The 26,132-nt window shown below is 40.1% G+C and overlaps 2 protein-coding genes across 2 annotated transcripts in view; both read left to right on the plus strand.

Annotated features, from left to right (window-relative positions):
- The window catches only part of LOC135462989 (uncharacterized), a 92,208-nt gene extending 66,908 nt beyond the window's left edge, over nt 1-25,300 (plus strand). Inside the window, exon 3 of the mRNA XM_064740314.1 lies at nt 25,287-25,300. Coding sequence (XP_064596384.1) covers nt 25,287-25,300 — 14 coding nt within the window. The remainder of the gene's footprint in view (nt 1-25,286) is intronic.
- The window catches only part of LOC135462990 (potassium voltage-gated channel subfamily H member 7-like), a 244,622-nt gene that overhangs the window by 55,562 nt on the left and 162,928 nt on the right, over nt 1-26,132 (plus strand). Inside the window, exon 2 of the mRNA XM_064740315.1 lies at nt 25,287-25,435. Coding sequence (XP_064596385.1) covers nt 25,301-25,435 — 135 coding nt within the window. The 5' untranslated portion in view covers nt 25,287-25,300. The remainder of the gene's footprint in view (nt 1-25,286; nt 25,436-26,132) is intronic.

The raw sequence follows: 26,132 nt of genomic DNA on the forward strand, positions 1-26,132 counted from the left end.
ATTTTACTGAAAGAAAAATTGACTTCAGGAAAGAATTCTTCGAAATAAACATCTTTGCTTTATACAAAAGCAGATTTGATTGGGTGACCAACTTTTCTAAGATATGATCGTTATCGTAGGGAACTTTTTTTCTCGTACTTTTCAGTAAAGTTTACATAATAAGGAATTGTACGAATCAGTAATGTTTTATTGCCTTTCCTTTTCAAGAGATCATGATACCACAATAACGCAGAATGCAGCTGTCAAAAAGTTTTTCTTAAAAAGACACCCAAGATCATTCAGAGAGAACTGAATCGCGCGAATTTGAAATAACTAAAGTCTATAATTTTTGTTTACGTTTCCACCGTTCGAGATGATGCCATTTAGGAGTCGGATCTACAATCACGATTTCGGTGATTTATAGTCAGCTTAGGCTTACATTCCTTCTCTGAAAGTGGCCTTTGGCCAATGAGGAAAATGAATCACTCAGCCCAGTAATCCTTAGTTATACTGGAAGGCAGAGAGACACACTGACTTAAGTCATTCTTGACAAAGCCCCAAATCTGCGTTTGCTGACCCTCATGGATGAAATCAACGTCATGATATTTTTCTTGTTCCTCCAGAGACCAGAAAGTTGTGATGTCGGATGCAGACTAGACAAATTTCGTGCTTTAAGCTTTCAGTACGTCCGTTCTGAACGATCAGATGACCACCTGGAGGACAGTATCTAGGGAGTTAGCAGGATCAAAACTGTCTGAATCAAAGTCCCACGTTCGGTTTAGACTTCATCTGTTTGTGCAAATGACCAGTCCTGTCTTATACTCCACGAAATAAAGCTTCTTGAATTGGTTCTTAAAATCGCCTGCTTTCTTTGACCAAGTCTTTCCAAAAGAAAATGCTTTGTCAGCAATTTTTATTATGCATTATACCCAGATGATTCATCGATGTTAAGTTCAGCAGTAGAAATAATATTGGTTCAAATCTTCGTATTGATCTCGCTGGTACGTCTGCAGATTTAGACAACTTAGTATATCACGGGCGTGGTGAAGGGCGGATTGGTCTGTACATAGATTTATTTCTTCCAATACATTAATTTCTGACAACTGTGGTATTTTGGATTTCAACGAAAACTTAACTGATCAGGACAACGTTTTTTTTTATACTTGATATATATCCTTAGAATGTATGGGAAATAATTTTAATTAAAACGTTACAGAAGTCATTTTGTTTATGGTATTGCCAAAAATCTTTCACAAACTTCTTTTGTCCAAGTGTTGATGTTCCGAAAATTTCCTAAAAGCGTAGGCGTTATAACTTTTCAGATTTTATAATTATTTTAACAATAGAAATAGCACAGTCCGAATCCCATATTTAATAAAATGCAGCAATTTGTTGTATTCTCGGTAAATGGAAAATAATGGATATGTTTATCAAATATGGATTTGCCGAAAATGTCAGATACATGTTTAGCCTTTTATCAACGTCAAATAAGGAAACACTTGCAAGTGCATTTCAATGAGAGACACAACGTGCATGTATTGCTGCCTTTACGGTAGTATGGCAGTACCCGCTAGACTGTATACGTAACTAGAGTTGTACCACATGTGTTGGCATTCTTTTCTCTGTTAACGTATGGTAATACTGATATTTACCCATTCCTTTTTCAGCCGTGGATACAAACCCACCTCCCTAATGTAAGATTATGTTCAGACACAGCCGTAAGATTTTGTCACTAATCGAGAATAGCCAGGATTATTTCCCTTGGGGAATATTTGTAAGCGGAAGTGAGCGGAGGTAATCCGGAACGTGTCGGAGAAACGACCTCCGGTCACCTCTGTGGAGGTGTAGTTGATTTACTGTCAGTCTTCCCTTGTAATTAAAAGAGGTGAAATGAAACAACTAGTCTCGAACGTTCATTAGTTTTTTGTCCCAAAATGCAGCGGAATATTGTTGCATTATTGGAGATTCACCCTGCACGTATTCAGTTTGGGCCAGATATTTCACGCCAGTCTCCAGACACGAGGGCGATGTGCAGCCCTTCTGTAAATATATCACTCTCTTTTATGGAATTCGTCCCTGACGCATTGTGCACTTTTGAAGTTCAAATAAAAAGGAATGCAATGCGGTAAAAGTTGGTATAATAAAACACCTACGTGCTACAGAATAAATCCAGAGCAGTGACGACAGTGTGATAGCTGGCAAATGGTCACACGTAACTGGCGAAATACGGCCTCTTGCCCTCTTGTCAACTGACCTCAGTCAGGGCTTTATTTACTCTTTCTATCACTGACCCTATAACCATACGGCTTTAGGGTTAGGGTTGATAGGCTATAAAAACTACGGCCATTGTCTGATGAGAGGGTGTTTGATCTGACGTGTTCATGTAAATGTAAAACTAGAAGCAAATTACACGTTCCGTTAGAAACTATGCGTTAAGCAGAATTCGTATACCTACAATCTTTTTTTCAAGATTGAAGGTTTTGAAACTACCCGACGAATAGAATAATCACTAACATAATCACTATTGAATGTGTGAAGTACGCTACCTCGATCCTGCATTTTCCGAGACTCACACAACCGATTTTTGTACAAAAGAACAGTTTCTATCATTTATGCGCGCCTACTTCGTCAGTAGCCTATATTGATCATTTGCACGTGGTTTAAATCAGTCCTCATTCAAAGTAAACTCGTCGACATTCCACAGAACATGTTATGTATTGCAAAAAGTTCGTCGTTCCCAGTTAAAATCTCGTTTTGTTTTCATTTACTTGTAGAACTCATAAACGCGCGGCTTTTAAATGGTGCTATAATATTACGCAGTCTTGGAATTACAAAGTCAAGACAGCAGTTTAACGTCTGCTTGCGCTGTCGCACCGTCGTTTTTCGGTTTGACTGTAACACGCACATATCTTACAACGTGATTCTGTACCTATTAAAATGGCTGCCAGGGTATCTTGTACACTTTACAACACCTTGGAGCTCTGGGACACACATTAGTACAGCAGACGATAATACAGTGGTTAGTAAATATGGTACGCTGCAATGGTATGTCTCTTTATTATGGTATCTGGAAAACATTGTATTGTAAGTCTCCATTAGCAAAGTGTTGGCTGAAGTTCCGTCTTACTGCAACAGCTATAGACAGTTCTTTTCAGGACGTTCTTCACGAAGTCCACGTGGCGTGACTAGGTTGCCCACATAAAAGTAGTACAAACATCTCAGTTCAGGGGAAAGTAGTCAAGTCTGTGAGAAAAGTATGTTATTATCTGCTTTGAACAGCTCTGCGGGAGGTCAGCGTTGTTGTTGTTGTTGGGTAGGATCAATTTCTTGTTCAAGGTCGTAGAGAGCATTTCTAATGCGCACACGTAGCATCTTGTGGCCGCATATGGGTCATATTTTTCTTGTAATTTATAAGAGAACAGGAGAATTGTCATCAGCATAGACACAAATCTAACTTTTGTGCAAATGAAAAAAGGTTAGACTATTTGCGTATTAAATACTGCTGTTCCCAACAGGAAAGTAGTCTTAATTGGTTAGCTTTTTCAAGGAATAAAGTTTGAAAAGAACTTGGAAAAGACACCTTGCAGCTAGCCTGGAAATTTTCCCTACTAGTGCAGTAGTGAGGTGTAACTTTTCACGCAGTAAAATAGGAAAGACTTACCCTCTTCTGAAGTATGATTACTGTACAAAATTGGTTTGTTTTCATGAAAAACTAAAAGTAAGGTGAAATGCACATTTTGGAAGTTTAAGGCTTCCTATTTATGAAAACTTCTATCAAAATACAAATGTGATTACGTGAACCGAGCTTAATTGTGTATATATGATATCATCCAGAGTGTTGTAAATTATACCTAATTATTATATTGGTTCACCCAATTATTTTTTAAGAAATAAAACTGATGGAAAGACTTGCTAGGGTCACAGGAGCTATATATTTATTCCCCACACCATGTTAATACTGTCAACGCGTTGTACCGCATGATGTAGAGGTAACATGCGCGGCTTACAATCCGGTTTGAACATGCAATCAGAAGTTTGATTCGTAAAAATGTTTTTGAATAACCATTTTTTGTGCTTAACACGAGCTACAAAGAAAATAGTTAAACCGCACAAAAATTATTTTGGGACCAAAAAATCCCAGTTGATCATTTCACTTTCTTACTAAGCGGCGACAGTTTCGGTGGTCCAATGGCTAGAACGCCCGCCTCGAAGTCGGGAGACTTTGAAAATGGTACTTGTTGCTGCCTCGCTTGGTGTTTAAAGCAGTAAGACGTCAGAGCAAGGAGACAGGAATGGCTGGCAAGGTGTCAGTATACTCCGTGTGACTGTGTGGTGTGTCATGCCTGGTGTCTTCGACATGATACGTCATGGAGTCGCCATGCCACAAGAAGACGCCGTACATGTACAGACACTTGAAACTCATCGTCAATAAAGGACTGAAAAACGTGAAGTATGGCGTTAAACCCCAATCATCCATTCGTTTATTCTGATTAAGCGTTCCAGAAAGGCCCAGTCATGTAATCACGACTGCATATATTAGACAAAAGTTGTTCAAAACGAAACTTTTTATTATAGATCTGACGGCAAAAGGCAATGGCCCTTGTATTAAAATAACACAGTAGAGTTATGGTTAGTACGGAATATGTCAGGTGGTCCTTCGGCTACACCCATTATATAACAACTTCAACCGCGTATCGGGGAAACTCTCGCGTCATTTCGCAGAAAGCCTGTCACTGTGATCAGGTTGATAATCGGCCTAAGCGACATGGGAACGATTTCCCATTTAGTTGTTATGGGTCTTGTTCCGGAAATTTAAATCTGCATGCATGTCATATAAAGGTTAAATTGTATCCACAGGAATACGATATAACAACACATGTCTTGATTTAACTTGACATAAATTAGATATTTTTTACAGTGTATTATAGGCACTAAGGATTTATGCTTTCTAGTACACATTCCTGATTTTGCCATTGTTCTTAGCATGTAGCCATAGCCCAATGACGCAACGAGGAAATGCCTGGAATATCGCGAACACAGAAAGGACAACAGATACGTGTTCTCGCTTGCTACCCCCAATGGTTGTCAAGCGGAAACAATGACCAGATCTGGAGCTCTCTCAACAGTCAGATCCATCTCATTCCAATATTCGTTAGAATTAAATTCTTCCCGTTCTCAAATGTATCGATGCGCTTTAAGTTTCAAATAATGTAACAAGAAACGTGTCTCGATTTTCCAATTCAACGATAAATTCCACACATGTTCTAGGTTAGAAGACGTTTTATTGGCTGGGTGTAATCTTGTCTCTGTATCAGCTTACGTTATCCTGCTCTCAGGCTTAACGATCACACCAAAAGAGTATTGAATAATACTAAAAGAAACGCGTGGCGATTTACGAAATGAATGCTGAGCTCGCAACGAGTACTGGCTATAGAGCACCTTGTTAGCTAGTTGACATGTCCACCATATCGACTGACGTTCACGCGTCAGATGAAGCCCCCTGTAAGGAATCAAATTGGCAGAAGCACGCCAAGAATTACCAAATCAACATTATACAAGAGGGCAACAGCACCCGCGTAAACTGGACCTCATGATATCCCTGAAGGTTTTGAGAGCGATAGGATCCAAGCACCATACACGACATTAAGATCAAGATCAAACAAAGAAACATGAAGACGCTTGAATATGCTCAATGCTTATATTTGAACAAAAATAGACACACAATACAGCAGACAATAATGTACAAAACAATACAAATAATTACAAAACTATATAGTCTCTTACTAATGACGGCGTCCAAATTCGGATGAATCATTCAGGCTTCCAAAATCGAGTCAGTCCAAGGAAACATAAAATCCACAGTTAAGATGAATTCCTCAATAAACTGATGGCAATCCGATAAGTGACAATCTGTAGTGGGCACAACACGCTGACGATGGTTGATCTCCAACTGCTCGTGAAGGTGTAACTTCTCAGGGCAGACTGGTTGACAGTAGCGTCCGTGATGTCGAGCTGTCGATGTTTGTTTCACTCCTCGAAAATATACATAAAGTCACTTTCAGGGTAACCTGGGATGAAATGTACGTGATCGCGCATAGAAACAATGAGCGATACAAGCTCCGAAGTAATGTCACAAAAATTAACAAGTGCCGAAACACAAGCTCACGAAGTGCTAAGTACAGAAAGTGGAATACAAATGACGAATGTCGAATGGCGTGAAAGCCGATATCTCCAAACCCAGCAAATTCCTTCACAGTGAATGTGAGTAAATGTGACAGCTCTCAAATGGGCTTGAGTAAATGACTGAGATGCTCCACAACTCCGTCGATCATGATTTTCCACTAACGTAATAAAAATTCTAAAAGGTTTGATCTTAAAGTACATGTTCACAACAGCGATACATATTTCCAGAATGTATACTCTGTGTACAATGACACTGAACTAACCGCAGCCTCAAGAACGCTCGACTGAGGTACAGTGCAGGCTATATCATACACAGATGGGGAAAATGTACGTCAGAGACTGACCCATAAGCTCAAGAAAAAATATAATGCAATATTTAAAGATGGTGTTCGTCTAATTTTGAGAATTTGTATATTTACAAATTGGTACCTTAATGTGAATATCATTATATTTACATTTTTGTCAAACAAAAAACTGATTTTTTTTGTATTCTTTGATTGATGTTAACACCAGCCTGAGTACGACTATATGAAGACATCATAAAAGAGTAATCTTTGTCAGGCTTCGTCTTCGTCATTCATAAAGCATATATAGATTATATCCTAGCTGTAAACAGTACACATATTGCAAAGGCTGTAACAGATGTATGTGAACCTCCGCCAGTTTTACAGGAAACTACAGACTCTTCAGATGGTACATCTTATCTGGACTTGTATTTTCGCAGAGACGAAAACGGTTACCTTTCAGACCGACTTTACGAGAAGAAGGATTTCGTTAATCTTCACATTGCAAATTATCCACACTCGTTTCCCCGGGTGTCTGCCTGGTTTCCTCCCACCATAATGCTGGCTCCCATGGTATAAGTGAAACATTCTTGAGTGCGGCGTAAAACACCAACCGGATAAACAAATAAATAAATAAATGTATATGGCGTGTGCATAGGTGGCCTTGTACATTTGCTATATCATTTGTGTTAGTGACAAGTTCGGTCAACGTCACAACCTATTACTGCAATATCTGGTATGTTAAGGTTGTGCCATCAAAACACCTTCATTCACAGTTTGTTAAGTTTTACAATGATAATACATCTCTTGTCAATAATCTTTGGTAGTGTGTTTCACAATGGTGTGTAAGGTTGCTTAATTAATAGTATAATCATCTTGGTGAACTGGATCTCAACTTTGAATATATGACGTGTTGCAATCAAGGACCATCTGAGATACATATTTGGATTATCGACAGTTTATATACAATTTGGGTAGTTATTCACTGACTAATTCATTCACTTATAACGTTCTTTGCTTTCATTTACTTGAAAACTGTTAACTGTGTCACTTAGCATCATTCCGTCCTAATTCTGTACTTTATTAACTGTCCTTAGTTCTTTGGTGGTCTGTGTTGAAATTGTTTTTGGGGATTGTCCATGCGGTTATTTACCCGGGGCGTCCATTATTGATTGTTGTGGACGCTTGGGGTACTTTATATATTTACACGAGTGCCCGGCGTAATCCAATGCCTTTCAGCGTCCTTTCTCATGCAGTTTTCCGTTTTCCCACCACAATTATTGTATACCGTACCCAAATGGCTGACGTTAACGTGACATGTAGCATTTAGTTAAAGTATACAATTCAGTTTAGTTTGCACGGGAATACACGTTTTGCTGTTTTCCCTGTAGTTACTGCCCTGGATAAGTAAAGTGTAGTGTTTTTGCTATATAATGAGGTTGATCAGACACACCAAAGGCCGATTTAACTCAAGGTAAATTGATTCAGTGGTTTCTCAAACCGGTAAATCGATTCTACCTCCAAATGGGTTCTAACCCAAAGCGCTAACTAACGTTCTTGTTGCTGTGACATGTAGCATCGTGTTTTAACTGGCAGACGGAGATGTATCCCAACGTCTGATGGTAGACAGTTCCTAATGTGAAAACTTAACGCCTCTACAGGGAAATAAAGTCGTTACCAACGTGTCCCAGAGGTCAGTAAGTAATTCGTTCACCACAGGTTTCTTTGCTTTCCTGTCTGGCTGTGTGTAGAGCCAATTAGGCGTTCTTATGTTTTCCCAACATTATTCTACACATCTGCTTTTCTGTTCATTTGTCTTTTTTTTAATTTTCAAAGTTTATATTCTTGATTGGTTAAGGCGACATTTTCATTGCCACCAAAGCACTTACAACCGTTTTCCGCGAAACACATATTGCAACAAAACGCATATTGCAACAAAACACATATTGCAACAAAACACATATTGCAACAAAACACATATTGCAACAAAACACATATTGCAACAAAACACATATTGCAACAAAACACATATTGCAACAAAACACATATTGCAACACAAGTAGTAAGATTAATGACAAATGTGAACAATCTTAGAAACACAACTCCATGGGTACTATTAAATTAGTTCAAGTTCAGATTTAAACATTTATACATTTGTTTACATTTTTATTGGCATTTTTTGACGCCACGGTTAAGGCTCTTTCCCCCATGCCATGACAGTGAGGTTTATGGGTGAAGACATGTGGTGCGTCCTGGGTAAATTACCAAGCCTTGGCGTCATACCTTTAAAACGCGTAACGATCGGGTTCGCACGCCGTATAAAGCACACGCTTTTCAACGAAAATGGGCTTCTCAAATAGCCCCACGAGCGCCGAGGCTACTAGGGTCGTAGACATCTCCAGAGATTTATGGGTCGAAACTGACATTTGTATACAAGCCAATATGGACGTGACTGTTTAATAATTACAATCCAAATATCCAAGACGACGTTAAACACAAACCACCAAAGAACTAAAAAAGTTAATTAGGACGGATGTATGCAAAAAGAACCAGTGAACTCTTTTCAATGAGGCTGGAAAGACCTAGTGAAGATTCGAGGCGAATGAATGAAATCGTGTACCATGCTAGTATATCAGTTGTCGATGCTCGAAGTATTTATCATAGGTGGGATTTGATTGCAACTGTTCATATAAGCAACGGGGCAATTTAACATGATGAATATACCTCCCTTGTCCCTGGGCTAAGCAAAGTAACACACAGTTATGAAGCTGATTCTGGTTCATATTTACTTAGAGGCGAAAAACACGCATTGTAAAATGTAAACATACAGTGAAGGCGTTTGATGGAATGATTTTGACACATCGGATTTTGGAGTAATAACTTGTGACGTTGGTTGAAATCCTTGCATAACAAAGAGGATCAATGTGGGTGGATTGCTATCAAAGTAAGGCATTGCGCCAGAGATTTTAGACATCTCGTGAAGGAAGCCTTCTCACACAGTTTGTGGTGTGAATAAGGTCACTGCTCAGTGCTACAAAATACCTTTGGGTGTCTCTGTGGCCGAGGTAATTAGCGTGCCAGCGCGGCGCATTGACCCAGGTACAATGACTCAGGGGTACCAATGCAGTGGCAATTAGATCAAATCCATCTCATACTGGCTTCTTCTCATACCATACGGAGTAAAACACCGATAAGGTCAATAAATCAATACACAGCTGAGTGTAACAAAGTTGTGCCGCGAACAAAAGAAAAGAAAAACTTGACGAAACCACATATGGTGATCAAGGAGAGTCAGATTGCGTAAACGACCACGCTAATTTCTTCTCGACCTTATTGTCACCAAACACCCTTAACCAATGAGAGCCGGAGTATGTTCGAATTCCCAGCGTGTCCAAGGCAGGGTTCGAAGAGGGACCTCGTGTGTCGCCAGCTATTAGCGCCAGCCATTAGACAACGGTATGTTCCTTAAGCGTTGTTTAATTACACAAAACAAGGATTTCTCCAGTCGGAGAGCACTCAGTGGACTGGGAACTGTGAAACTAATTTCGTCTCCAGACGTGTTTAATCCCGTACGTTTACTGTTATAACGCTTGAGGCATCTCGTTAAACGCGGTTACTGGGGAAAAAGGAAATGCTGCTTTGCTCTCTGAGAGGAAAAAATCGTTCATTTCAGTTTCAAGTCACCACTGACACCAGGCTTGCTTAAATACATAGCCATGTGTCATCCTATAATTTACGCAAAACGGTTGCTTTGTTGGCGTGCATTAAGGTCACTATGACGTCTCTTCTTTCTTAACTGAAAGGCGAATGATGTCATTTCCTTCACCAGTGATTGTTGGTTTTGCAATCACAATATCAGACACTTTCATATTTGCCTATTTTGTCTCGTTTCTTGTAAGTTTATCAATCAAGTTGACATGATTTATGTTTGTGGACACGGCGATCTGTATGTCACGGCCTTGATTTGATAAAAATTATGTTGAAATTCACCTTGTATTGATGGAAAAGAAACAAATTGTTTAGCAAAATGTGAGTTTAGTATTGTTTTAATGTTATTATATGTTAAATGTGATGACCACAAGATTGGGTGTTTCTACACCAGTGACGTATAATAAATTGCGGTTAACGTCACTGCATTCTGTCCTTTACGTAATTCTGCCTCACCCATGATGCTAAGGGGCGTACAATTTGCTATACTATTTAAACATTTACGCCGTAACTCTGAACAAAACCTGAACTGGGGTAAAATGACAAGAGACCGTATTTCATCAGTTACGTGTGACCATTTTCCAACTATCACACTGCCTTCGCTATTTGTAACTCAGCCATGATGGTAGGGGATGTTCAAGTCGCTGTTATCTAAACATTTACATAATAAGTCAGAATAAAACTCTACCTGAGGTAAATTTTACTGTCTATGTAGTATGTCTTTAGTTACATTGTTCCGCTTTCTTCCTGGTCTTCGCTATTTGGAGCTGGGAGTTCGACCGAGAAGACCATTGTGAGTTACTAAAGCCTGGTATACAAAGAAACCGTTTATACAAAAAAAATTATACATTAAAATCAAAGCATCGAGTAAAACATTCGTATACCACTCATAGTCCATCAAAGGGATTTCGAATTGACAATTGCAAGACCTATTTTCAAAACAACATAGAAACAATTCACTGAACGAATATGTTAAGAAAAGTGGTAACATCTTGAAAAATTATTTTTTTCGGTGATGCCAGAGAAGCAGTCGACAGGGAAGGCATCTTGTAAAAATTTCTAGCTCGTAGACCTTGAATATTTTCCAAATGGATTTTGAAATAAAGATTGCTGTCGATCTCCTGTTGCCACACTGTCAAAAGGCCGCACGGAGAGAGAACCAACATGCTCCCCGTCGGACAAACCCAGGACGCAGTCAGTGCTGAAAATGAGATGCAAATCGTTTAACTTTGAGGTGAGGGCGAGACTCATCCGTCGCTCGACAGCAGGACGACAGTTTACAGATTCGTCCTTCTCATGATCGAAGTGTTACTATGTTTGGCAACCACGGAGGGGTTGTCCTTGGAAGGCAATTTAGTCGAGTACAAGACGCTTAGTGTCACTGAAAACGGCTTACACTCTTCATCATGGCGTAGGACACAAACTGCTTTTAGCGAACATCACCTAAGACAACACGCTTTTTCTAGAAAAGCCTTTTGCTTTTAAGCGCAGTCTCTCTTTCCTGCTCTCCGCCGCGGGCTATGGTATTTAGCGTCTCGTCTTAGCGCTACAGCCTAAGGGAATTGATTCCATCAAAAAATCCGCTAATTTCAGTCGCTTCCCCAAAAGACAAATCGACCAGCCCCTGATCGGGCTTGTTATACTCGGCTTGGGTGTGATAAAATGACAGTTTGTTACAAGCTGACGCCTGCGTGTTAACGTAACCAGTAATGGAATGCTGGCACACATATTTAGCCAACGGTTAGGGTTGGTAAATTTTCGTTCGAACACAGTTAACTGCACTGGAGAATTGCGTTGAATACATTTGTTTGTTAATCCATTGAAATGTCCCCTTTTTCGATGCCTGCAATGTATCTATACATCGTATGGGAAAGGAAAGGTTTATTAATATTACTAGCATGCAATACTGGAATCCGACAACGCTACATGTACCAAAACCAGTAAATACTCAATATGCAAGTAACGTTATTTTGTTTATGGCACATTAAATGTTTCATTCTTAGATAATCCTTAATCTGTTTCAATAATCCCTAATCTGCTAAGATAATCCCTAATTTACTTATGGTCTTATGGTGCATTCTGTGAATTACATCTACATGTATGTAGGTCAAGTTCATTCATTCTCCCTGCTGCTAAATTTGTTTGTCTCTCAGCAGAGTGCAGATGGCCGTGTTTTTGCCCCGGGGTATATACGAGGGCGGTGAGTTTTGGGTTGTGTGTGGAAGAATCCGGGTTGCTTTGAGTAAACTAATTATTACATATTCCTTACAATAGTCATCATTCATCCCCCCCCCCCCCTCTTCCTTGTGTCACAGCACTGACAGCCAATTCAGACCCCTTGTGTCATACCATTGACAACCAATCCACACCCCGTGTGTCATACCATTGACAACCAATCCACACCCCGTGTGTCACAGCATTGACAACCAATCCATACCCCGTCTGTCATACCATTGGCAGCCAATCCACACCCCGTGTGTTATGGCATTGACAACCAATCCACACCCCGTGTGTCATGGCATTGACAACCAATCCACAAACCTCGTGTCATACCATTCACAGCCAATCCATACCCCGTGTGCCATGGCATTGACAACCAATCCACACCCCGTGTGTCATACCATTGACCGCCAATCCACACCCCGTGTGTCATACCAGTGACAACCGACCCGCCCGGATAGCTGGTTGGTAGAGCGTCCGCTTCGGGACCGGTAGATCCAAGATCAATCCTTGATCGAGTCACACCTAAGACTTTAAAAGAGGAAGTTGTAGCTTCCTCGCCTGGCGTTCAGCATGAAGGGGATAGTACAACCGTATCAGCATAATGGCTCGGGCGGGGCAAGACTTACTTGCCTTCGGTAAGTCGTCTCATGGAAGCAGCACTAAATAAAAGAGCGGTGGAAATCCGTCCTGCAACACAAGGAGGCACATTACACGTACATGCATCCTACTGATTCCTTCGTCGTCATATGACTGAAAAATTGTTGAGTACGACGTTAAACCCCAAGCACTCACTCACCATTGACAACCAATCCATGTTTGTCATTGCCAACCAATCCACATCACGTGTGTCATACCATTGCTAATCCACACCCTGTGCTGAAAATGAGATGCAAACCGTTTAACTTTGAGGCGAGGTTGAGACTCATCCGTCGCTCGACAGCAGGACGACAGTTTACAGATTCATCCTTCTCATGATCGACGTGTTACTATCTTTGGCAACCACGGAGGGGTTGTCCTTGGAAGGCAATTTAGTCGAGTACAAGACGCTTAATGTCACTGAAAACGGCTTGCATCTTCATCATGGCGTAGGACACAAAACGCTTTTAGCGAACATCACCTAAGACAACACGCTTTTTCTAGGAAAGCCTTTTGCTTTTAAGCGCAGTCTCTCTTTCCTGCTCTCCGCCGCGGATTATGGTATATAGCGTCTCGTCAGCGCTACAGCCTGTGTCATACCATTGGCACAAATCCACACCCTGTGTGTCATACCATTGACAGCCAATTCATATGCCGTGTGTTATGGCCTTGACAACCAACCCACACGGGGTGTGTCATACCATTGACCGCCATACCACTACCTCTTTGAATCGCGGTTTCTAGAGTTCTGAATATTCAAAATGTACCTTATTTCATATGCATGCATTACACATAATACATTCAATGCACATGAAGGATTGGGTTTTGACGCAGTCAATCCTTATAAGGGAATCTGCAAAACTTGGACGTTAGGACATTACCCCCTCCCCCCCCAGATCATCTCCCCCCTGGACATCCCCCCCACCAGACATTTTTCCTTCTGGACATTTTCCTCTCCTGGGCACCTTCCCCTCCCCATATGTGAACAAAATCTTCTGTGGTCCCTCCTCCTTTATCCATTGTCAGAGTGGATCTTAATCATTGAAACATTTAAAACATTTACAAAGTGGCAAGTTTTTGCAAAAACTTGCATCAGTTCTTTTCATGTGTGGCGTTCAATTCAATTAAAGCAACACTTTGTAAGACAATCAGTCGGTACAACGCAGGCCTTATATGGGAAAAGGACAGTAGACAAAATATACGGAGAATTGATTCATGATGATTAGATGTTTCATTATTTCCAACAACAAGCAATGCAAATGAAATGACTGTAGCCAGCATACTTGGCTCTTGGGTTAATCCGTTGACAGAGAACTGATTAGCCTAGTAAGTATAAAGATTAATGACTTGTCACAGCTTATTCCAAATTCTAAAGAACACAGGTCTAATCATTAAGCTTTTATCACAACATTGTTTCTTCTGTCCACTATACTTTTCTCACTTTTTTCTTCACTGTACAGCTTCATTGAATAGTTTTACATACCATAAACGTGCATATCTTCCTTTCATCTGAGGACACCCAGCATTTTTATGGGAAGTCCTCTTTGATTATCAACATAATATCTTCACCATATAAAGACAACTAAGTCAATTTTATGAATATATAAAAATAAAAAATCGACTGTTTTGACCCCCTGACAGGCTACAGAGGCCTTAAATCTTCCCCGTATGAAGAAAAATATAAGAATTTTGAGATTATATAAAAAAAATGCTTACTTTGATCCCCTGGGTTATTCATTACATGGCACCTCATTAAGAAGGTAATATTTATATTTCCCACTGATCATATATACATGTAGATATATAAGGAGGGGAAAATGTCCAGGACGAAAAATGTCCGGAGGGGAAAATGTCCTGGGAGTGCGGGGGAGGGGGAGGGGGATCTGTACCCTTATTTGAATACCCAGCACACAAATTTTGAACATCGGGTACACCTCACTTAAACCCATGAATACTTGTGGTCATATATACATGTATATATGCCTACGCTGGGAATTAGTAAGGTGAACGACAAACCATAAATAATGGAATCACAGTGTAAGTAAGATAACAGCGCCATTGCATCGTTTTTCGGGAAAAGAAAGTGGACATCTCCAGAGGCATCAAGATACCAAACCCATGCATCCTGACACCGTATAGTCACGACTACTCTCTGATTCACAAAAGGAATCCCTTTACAGCAATATTTTCCCAGCCTGAGGGACATGTAAGTGCCTTATCGTGCTTTTAAACAGTGTCATCACGGAGGTGTTTATGAGCTTCACGTGACATTAGACTTGCAGAGGGTGTATTTCTGGCTTGTAAATGCTCACATTGGCCATTTCACTGGAAGCCATTGCAATTCCCGTTGCACGCAGCCTGGCAATAGCCTTCCCCGTGGACGTATTATCCACGCTTGGAGTGTAGGTCATCCTGACAAAATGGGATGGAGCGATAACTGTTATGGCCTACGTTTTATGGCCTCTGTGTAAAAACCGGCACCGTCCGTCTCCTCTGGCTTGATCTCAGAGTTAAATACGGCTGTCTTCGGCTTGAACACATCACAACATTGTTCTCTTGAGTGCATGAGTTTTTAGGGGCGATTAGCTCTTTTAATGACCCATGGCACTGATGGTTGCCTGTCAAACATGTCCTTAAGTGACCGTTGTGACTTAGCATGGTCCCAGTGACACAGAATAGCGCTATCTCGCGGGTTTATTCGGATTTTATGAAATATGGAAACCAGTACAGAAACCTGAGCAGGATATTTCCAAAATATAAGGAAGCAAAAATATAAATTTTTATCGAATTGCAATAAAACAGCAAGGAGTTTTTTGTACTTCATGGCAGGCATAAACTAACAGCTTCTGGCAAGTAACTGGCAAAATGCTCTACCTTTTATACGCAAAGTTTTCACCATAGTCGTATATATGTCTTTCAATTAGTCTTTTTGGCTGTACGCATTATCGACAGAATTTCAGCCATAACGCGGAGAGTTCATGTCTTTGAATCATACAAATAGCAATAATATCAGTTTGGATTTTCGTTGTTAGTTTTATATGTGGAACACTTAAATGTGGAATGATATTATATGTTTACCACATACGAAACATTTTCTCACCTAGAAAATTTTTTTGCTCACCGGGTAGGTCAAAAGAACACGTCGCTTAGATTCCTTTTTGAATGCCCATTTTTCGTGTCACTCTTCTGTGTGATCCTAATGATTAGGTAAGACAAGAATTTTGTTAATCAGACATTGTATGTTACAGAACACATTTTCCACTGGTAAGCACCGCAAAGCAAAGATGTACAGGTTTACGTGTTTGTAATGTCGTTCTTATAATTCTATTATCTCTGGTAAGACAGGTTAATAGAGGTGCTCCTCATTAAGAGCGGTTGTCATGCCGTTTGGTAGTCGTTCCATGTGGTTGTTATTAAGAGTTGTTATCATTATCAGCGTTAACCGTTACATAAGGTTGCCACTGATTACTTTAAAAGCGTTTGTTGTTATTAAAGGTTGACATTACAATTAGGTACCATTAGGAGTGGTTGTCATTAAGAGTGGTTGTCAGTAAAAGTGGTTGTCTATTATACGGGTTGCTATTAATGCTGGTTGGCGTTAGAAGTGGTTGTCTTTATAAGTGATTACCTTTACAGCTAGTTGTTAATAAAAGTGGCTGTCATTACAATCCTTAATCATTAAGAGTGGCTGTCAATAATAATGGTTGTCATTAATGCTGGTTGCCATTAAGGTTGGTTGCCATTAAGAGTGATTGCCATTGCAAGTGGATATCATTACAGTTGCTAGTCTTTACAATCGGTTGTCAGCAAGAGTGGTTGTCATCAACAGTGCTCGTCGTTAAGACTGATTGTCACTAATACTAGTTGCCAGTAAGTTTGCTCCTGTGGGTACCGATACAAATGAGTGTAACTATATTTACTGTTCTCCTGGCTAAGGATTGCTTTGACAGCTCCATTGTTAGGAAATGACAACATGGGGTCAACTAAAATGTCTTCGAAAATAAGATAATCTCTTGGTCAGTTGACACAGATTAACCCATTTATAAGGACAAAAACAAAGCAATGTACTGAGCTACTATGATGGTAAAGGACAGGTCAAGCAACGACAATAAACAAAGAAACAGAACTTTAAAAAGACATAACACACCTGAGATGTTTACCCTGGTGATCAACTCTCAGCGAAAGAAAAATGCCAGGGGAAAGCAATTATCTGATTGTTAAGGACTTTTAGTGTTCCATGTATGACACAGAATTACAAAGATGGAAACAGCAGTGAAGGCGTGAATTGTAATTTTGATCAAAAGCCGCTCGTACAAAATAAGTTACGGCATAAAGTGCATTTTTTTCCTCAGCCACTTCAAATACGGTACCAAAGAAGACAGAGAACCATAACACTCAGTGCATTGTAATGGCTAGTTCCGTGTGTACAGCACATTTAAAGGAACCTCGGTACAGTGTTTGTAATAAAATTCTTTAAAAACGGAAGAGGAAAAAAAAAGAACGACAAGGTAATCGACTTGCCACGAACTTGATTGATGGAGTCCAGTTTCTTTAACTAGCGTCAGAAGTGCTAAACGATTTAAGCAAAAAGAAGAAACAACAGAAGCTGTTCTTTGTCAGGATGGCTCCCAGTATTTAACCCAGCGGAATAAATACTTTGATCCGCACGTCTCTCTTTCAGATAAAAGCAATTCCTCAATCGTAGACAGCGAATCGATATCAGCATAAATTTGCATAAATTATAGACTGCTGGTCGTCTCACCGGATGTTGGTGTAGTTTGCACGAGACAAGACACATAGCTTCCGGTCTTGAAGGGACGACTAGAGATCGACTGAGAAGAAGACGGGAACCCTTTTAAGCAAGGATGTATATTTTGTGACAAACAGCAGGCAAATTGATGCTCTCGGTGCCCAACGTACAACGCTGTCTACTCTATAGACATATCCATTTATAAAGTAAACTTGCTTAAAGTGGATACGTTTTCCTACACAGTCAGCCGCCAGAGCCGTGAACATCGCCTGCTTTCGGTGGTGGACACACAGATAATGTCGTCAGTTAGATATATTAATAATCTGCATCTTTTAACAGGCTACTTGTCGTCAGTCTGGTATGATAATGGAACCAGTATGTCGTTCTGAACACGATACGTACGTACAATCGGAATGTTAACAGTCTCTCTTTGTTAACACGTTATTCGTAGACAGTCTGGTATGATAGTAAAAGTATTGTCTCAATGCGCTACTTTCTGACAAATCATCATAAAGAAACGGGCAGATGGTGTAAGGTTACAAGGACTGAACGACTATGCTGCTTTTGTCAGATGACTGCTGATGATGAATATCGCTACTTACTGACATATCATCTTAAAGAAACGGGCAGATGGTGTAAGGTTACAAGGACTGAACCACTTTGCTGCTTTTGTCAGATGACTGCTGATGATGAATATCGCTACTTACTGACATATCATCTTAAAGAAACGGGCAGATGGTGTAAGGTTACAAGGACTGAACGACTATGCTGCTTTTGTCAGATGACTGCTGATGATGAATATCGCTACTTACTGACATATCATCATAAAGAAACGGGCAGATGGTGTAAGGTTACAAGGACTGAACGACTATGCTGCTTTTGTCAGATGACTGCTGATGATGAATATCGCTACTTACTGACATATCATCATAAAGAAACGGGCAGATGGTGTAAGGTACCAAGGACTGAATGACTGTGCTGCTTTTGTCACATGACTGCTGATGATGAATATCGCTACTTACTGACAAATCATCATAAAGAAACGGGCAGATTGTGTAAGGTTACAAGGACTGAACGACTATGCTGCTTTTGTCAGATGACTGCTGATGATGAATATCGCTACTTACTGACATATCATCATCAAGAAACGGGCAGATGGTGAAAGGTACCAAGGGCTGAACGACTATGCTGCTTTTGTCAGATGACTGCTGATGATGAATACCACCTCATGTCTGATTGTATTAAATTCGCCAATGTCCATCAGAAACTTATCCCGCGGTATTTTAGGAATCCATATAAACTCTCCTAAATCTTAATGGAAATGCATGTATCATGACTAGCTTTGCCAAGTTCATTCGCCAAACTTAGCTGTCTTTATCTTATCTTTATTTCATCTACAAACCCTCTTCCTGATGGCGCCAGTCAGCTTTGTATATTAATCCCATTGTTGTCGCATCGTCGCGAGCGGACAAAAGTATATGTTTATAGTGTGTTTTTCTCAATGCTGAACACTTCACCAGCGATCAATTCTTTTTCTTATGAGGCCGCACGTCACCAATAGCTTTTGTATATTGACTATCTATTAAGCGCTGCACGAAAAGTCAGAAATACGTTTTCACACGACTTTTTTGTTTACGCTGCATGAAGTGTAAGAAAAGCCTCAGTTTATTGGTCGTCTTTTTTAGTCTATTGCATGTCACGTTTAACGCCGTATAGTTAGCTTAAAATTTATATTTTTTATCTTTTCTTTTACTTTCACCAAAAACCTCTATTTTTTTATGGCCCTTCTGTCTGTAGTTTTAAAAGTTGCCATAAGCCGTTGTCTGCTCAAATGCCGCATGTATGAGGAATAATCCGTGCCTGATTGTAGTCCAGTACACATCATGAAACGCCAGTAACCTAGCTTTACTACTTCAGTACTCCACACGTAGAAAACAACTTTTCTTGCCTCTTTCTCCGGCTTTCACTCTCAGTGCTACCTAAATCGGTAAGATCTTGTGCCTTGGACATGATACCACGCATGGGAATCAAATTTTGTCACCTTTCTGGTTAACCCAATGGCCCACGTCTTGCAAACAACACGTGTATCTTTTCTTCTTGATCAATGCGGCATACCTAAAAAAACCAAAAAAAGACAAACCTATATTGCACTGATGCCTGTAATTTTCAATCAGTCACTTGCCGAGAATAACGTTTGTGTATTAAATTTATCAATGCGTCAAATACATATCAAGTCTGTTGCCCTTCTTACATGTTTATGCGCATATTTATTTAGCGATTTACAGCTTTACGTTTTCGTTGTGTAGCTCATATAATGTCGTTATCTCTAGTCACACAGGTCGATTGGAGTGCTTGTCATTAAGAACCGTTGTCATGCCGTGTGGTAGTCATTCCTGGTAGCTTCCATTAAGAGTTGCTTTCATTAATTGTTTCAGTAATTATATAAGATTGTTTATTTATTTGCTTATTTCGATTGGAGTTTTACGCCGTACTCAAGAATGTTTCACTCACACTACAGAGGTCAGCATTATGGTGGGAGAAAACCTGGCAGAGCGTAGACGAAACCCACAACCCTCCACAGACACATAAGATTGTCATTGGTTGTGTTACAAGCCTTGGCTGTTAATGCTTGTTGATATGAATGGCTGCCACTAAAATAGGTTGTCATTAATACTGGTTGCCATTCAGAGTGATTGTCATTACAACTGGTTGACATAAGGAGTGGTTGCCATTCAGAGTGATTGTCATTACAACTGACTGACATTAAGAGTGGTTGCCATTCAGAGTGATTGTCATTACAACTGACTGACATTAAGAGTGGTTGCCATTCAGAGTGATTGTCATTACAACTGGTTGACATTAAGAGTGGTTGCCATTCAGAGTGATTGTCATTACAACTGGTTGGCATTAAGAGTGGTTGTGATTACAAGTGATTGCCTTTATTTAATTTGGTATGTATTTAATTGCTGTTTTACGAAGTACTCAACAATATTTCACTTATACGATGGCGGCCAGCACTATTGTGGGAGTAAGTCGGGCGGGGCCATGCGCAGGTTGCTGCAGACCTTCTTACGTACGGCTGGTTGCCATTAAAAGCGTTTTCATTAATACTGATTGCCATTAAGAGTGGATGCCGTTATAAGTGGCTGTAACTATATTTACTCCTCTCTTGACGATACGTTTTCGCTAAGGATTGTGTTACTAGCTGCTGCCCTTTGGGTTTCGTTGTAAGGTAATAACAATTGGGAGTTAACTAAAATGCTTTTTAAAAAAAAATAGTCTTTTGGTTTGTCGAAAACGTTTATCTCATTCATAAGGACACAGAAAAAAGTGCTGTCATGGTGTAAAAATGCATGTCAAGTCATCAAATAATTAAAGCAACAGGAATTAAAAAGCACAAGACACAGGGGATGATAATTGCGTCCTTGGTAAACAGCCCTTAAAGCAAAAAAGCGCCAGGGGAAAGCAATTATCTGACTGTTAAGGACTTTTAGTGTTCCATGTATGACATAGAATGACAATGATGGAAACAGGAGTGAAGGCGTGAATTGTAATTTTAAATGGAAACCACTGGTACAAAATAAGTTACGGCATAAAGCGCTTTTTTCGAAGCTACTTCAAAAAGAAAAACCAACAAGCTTGAAAAAGATTACACTCAGTGCATTGTAATGACTGGTTTGTGCAGCACATTTAAAAGTCACAACGATACAGTCTTGTAATAAATTTCTCAAAACCTGAAAGTGCGAAAAAATGCCAGAGAGAGAGAAAAGAACAAAAACGTAATCGCCATGAATTAGACTGATGGAGCCCAGTTTCTTTAACTAGCATCAAAAGTGCTAAACGACTTAAGTAAAAAGACAAGACTGTAGCCGTAGTTCGTCATGCTCCCGTACAGAGTTTGACTCAGCGGTGTATTTACTTGATGGATCCGCACGTCTCTCTTTCAAATGGAAGCAATTCTTTAACCGTGGGCATCGAATCGATATCAGAATTTATTTGCATAAATCAGAAACTTTTGGTTGCTTCACCGGATGTTGATGCAGTCTGCTCGAGACATGACACATAACTTCCGGTCTCGGAGAGACGACGACAGATCGATTCAGAAGCAGACAGGAATCTCTGTAAGCAGGTGGATATACTTTGAAACACAAAGCAGACAAAGTGATACAGTTGTTCTCAATTTACAACGCAATACTCTGTTTATCAGTCAGACATATCCAATACAAGTCCAGCTCATGCTGCCTTCCTTTTCGACCGTACGTGGGAAGGTCTGGCGGCAACCTGCGGATGGTTGTGGGTTTCCCCCGGGCTGTGGCTGGTTTCCACCAACCATAATGCTGGCCGCCGTCGTATAAGTGAAATATTCTTGAGTACGGCGTAAAACACCAATCAAATAAATAAATAAATTCATAAACTGAACTTACTATAAGTGGATACGCTTTTTTACACAGTAAGATCACAGGCGAATAAATAACCACAGCCAGCCACCACACCAGTGGACATCGCCTGCTTTCTTTGGTGGACACACAGATAATGTTGCCAGTTAGATATATTAATAGCTTGTGCTTTTAATAGGCTACTTGTCGTCAGTCTGATATCATAATACAACTAGTGTCGTTCTGAACGCGCTACGTATTGACGATTGGAAATGTTAACACTCTGTCTTTGTTAACATGTTACTTGTTGTCAATATGATATGATATTAAAAATATGGTATGTTGTTCTCTACTTACTGACACATCGTCTTTATCTCATCTCTATCTCATCTACAAGTCTTTTTCCGGAAGGCACCATGTGTCGCCAATCAGCTTTGTGTATTTATCCCATCATTGACGGATCGTCACGAGCGGACAAATCTTTATGTTCATAGGGTGTCTTTCAAAAAAGGCTGAGCACTTCATTAACAGTGAATTCGTTTTCTCATGAGGGCTCACGTCGCCAATAACCTTTGTATGTTGCTTGTTGTTTAAACGATGCACGAAAAGTCAGAAATATGTAGTTTTTTCTTTCTCATTACTCATACGTCGCAAATAACATTCTTCTGTTGTTTATTTGCAAAAGTAGTTTTGACAAGGTGCCACGTAGAGCAGTCACGTTTTGTCACTTTGCTGGATACCCCATTGCCCCACGTTTTACCAACAGCTCTTCCTATCTCTTCTTCTCGTTCAAGGCGGCATACTTGTCTTGAATAACTCTTGTGTATTTATCAATGCGTCAAGTACACATCAAGATTTTTGCCTTTCTTACATGTTTATAAACACATTTACCATGATTTATGTTTTCCATTGATATGGCTCGAACAATGAACTAGCTGTCTTGTTAACAGTATGGACACCATGTAAAATAGTCTCACCAGAACTTCGGACGTTAGCACACAGCTCCCACAAAAGGAGTTTTTCTTATATGACCTCTGATCGTACAAGTATCAAAGCAAGATCGCAGGAATCACTTTTCTCTCCTATTTCCCTTCTGCGTGTCGGGGAGGAATTTACTGGAACTTTTACCATTTTGTGGTGCGCGGCTTCATTCGACTTTTTGACTCCTTTCTGAAAAGTTTCGGCAATTCTTAAATAAGTTATAGATATCAAGAAGCAGTGTAATTTCCCCGTAGTCCATTTTGTCACAGCCTATTCCTTAGAGAGAATTTTGGCGAAGCGGGTATCGAATGCTCCTTTGTTGGGAGAAATATCTTCCTGGCCGACAAAATATTGCATATTCCACAAACAGCGAAAGACAAAATTGTGGCGGATATTTTTTACTCCATTTTCTTTCCCATGAGGCTTTACTCATATGGATTATAAGCCCGTCACAGGGCTACGCCGGAAAAGAATATTAGAACAGTTTCGGGCTGAATATCATTTGATCTCTTTCTCCCCAAGTCAACCTAAAATGTCACTGATAAATGACAATTTAGTTTCCGCTAATTTTGGTGCTCAAATTTTGAAACTCAAATGATAAATGTTGTGTTGTCAAGTCACCTACTGCGCAGAGATGCGAGTCGACTGTGAACGACAAATAAAATGCTTCATGGATTGGGGAAGATATTGAGATATCTGCAATTTGATTGAAAACAAAATAAAGCATTTAATATTAATCGAAAATTTTGTCAAGGATCTTTTGTTATATTCTGCAGATGTCTTTGGCAGGATAGTTTTAATATCTCGTCTGTCTAAGCAAATTAAAAAAAGTCCAGTTTATTCCTCGTCCACTCAGTTGCAAACAAAAGGAAGTGTCAGTGGGTTTTGACCATTCAGTAGAGTTGAGCTCTGTTGGATAATTACCAATATTAAATGATAAACGGCTCCCCTGGAGAGCAACTCCTAGTATTTACGTTATTATTTTCGAATAGGATTACTGTTTGGATTTTAAGATGTAACACATACGGTACGGCGTATTTGGTCATGTTTTCAGTATTCCAGAAATGTATTTGGCTCATGGGAATGTGTCGAATGTTGCTTTGATTTGTGTCTTGCATCTAGCTTGAGGCATCCAGCAGACTTCTGAATTCACATGGAATATTTTCCTTATGTTTATCGGGGAATAGCAATGCTATGGAAATGTGGCGCAGGCACATGTAAGCTTAGATAAATAGCGTTTTAAATCGCACTACCGAAAGGAAAATCATATATTAACTTCAGTCAAGACCCAGAGAGGCAGGCAGACAAGCTTTCTGATTAGAATAGAAGATTTGTCTTATCTGTTGGAGGAGAAAAATAGACTTAGCTTTGCTATGGGAAAGAGGTATATAGATACATGTAGGCGTGAGTGCAGATAAATAGCGCCTCAACTCGCTGTACCGAAAGGAAGATCGCATATTAGCCATTTTTGTGGAAGAAAAGCAGACAACCAAGGAGGTCAGTGCATAAATACCCCGGTATTCCATTGTTCTTCGACAGCTGAACGTTTCACTGAGCCCGTGGAATCTCAGAGTCAATTCCCTCACGCCCCATTTCCCCGGCCTGGCCGTGAATCTCTTCCGCTTCACTGTCGTTTATCGTTGAGCCTTCAGCGAGTGGAATCATGGTGATAAAATTCAAAGAAAGTGGAGCGGCCAAAGTCCTAAAGCCGTCTGAAATAAATCGAATCACCATTATCTTTACGAGCGGGGAATCCCCGCAGCATTAGCTTAAAAATCGCTCCCAGCCAATTACCGGAAGTTATTCGATCTCCAAACCGTTTACCTTCTCCCCGGAAAAAAAAATCTACAGCCTAGTTCACAGACTGTTTGCTTAGTCGAAAAGGGTTACTTTGACATCCGGGTAACCAAGTCACTACCCCAGGGGGCTCGTTCAATATTAATTTCAGAATGTTTGTTTTCATATCTCTGAATTCGAATTATACAAATAATTCCAGAATTAGGTCAAGGGCTTTTTTATCCCATATTCCCCAATCGCCATATACCCATGACTCTTGCGTGCTTTTCAGAATAAAAGTCATACTTGTTTTCTTGAAGTTTTTTGTTTGTCTCAAACTCTCCCTGGAAATAATTCACTCAAATATGTTTGTTTTTCTCTTTTCCACAGAGAAGTTGAAGTAGATGTTTGCCTCACACCGAGACCTTGACAAGCCCAAAATGGAGCACTCAAAGTCAGCGAACACTCTGAACGGAGAGGCTCAAGGGGACGGCAAGCGTGAACTCAAAGGTGGAACAAGAGCTCTTCTCATCCAGAAGGTAGGAATGTTTTATTCTTGTGCCAACACTATTAACGCCAGCCATGTTTAAATGGCGGTCTTTTGTGTTTCACGTCAAAATGTCACGTTGTCTTTCAGCATTTCGGGATGCACTTTTCCGAATGAGTAGAGGAGGTTAAGAGTTCGCCATTCCCATCATTGACCTGACTGTCTCCGTGTTTTGTTCCTCAATCTCTAAACCCTGTTTTATCTACTTATCTCCGCCAATACACTGAGTTATGATTTCTGTATTTAAAGTCACCTGTCGACTATATCTAAGGTTTGAGTGCCCACTCTGGTAAAATCTCGTATAAAGCTCCAGCTTGTTTCTTTCTTGTATCTGTAGAAGTTTTACTGTCCAGCTATCTGTATATCCCGTATGTGCTGCCTTGATAGTTATTAGGTAGATCAACTCACTAACTGTGCGGGAAATATTCAGAATGCGTACCGATAATATACATCCCTATAGATTAAGGTTAAACTGGCCTGGTTGAGAGCCGTATTGTCTGACTTGAATGTCGCATTGTCCGAATTGACAGTGGTAATGTCCAAGTTGAGAATCGTAATGACCGAGTTGAGAATCGTATTGGCCTAGTTGGCAGTCGTATTGGCCGAGTTGAGAGTCGTATTGTCTGACTTGAATGTCGCATTGTCCGAGTTGACAGTGGTAATGTCCAAGTTGAGAATCGTAATGACCG

Source organism: Liolophura sinensis, chromosome 2 (assembly GCF_032854445.1).
Source record: "Liolophura sinensis isolate JHLJ2023 chromosome 2, CUHK_Ljap_v2, whole genome shotgun sequence".
NCBI classification, from domain to species: domain Eukaryota; kingdom Metazoa; phylum Mollusca; class Polyplacophora; order Chitonida; family Chitonidae; genus Liolophura; species Liolophura sinensis.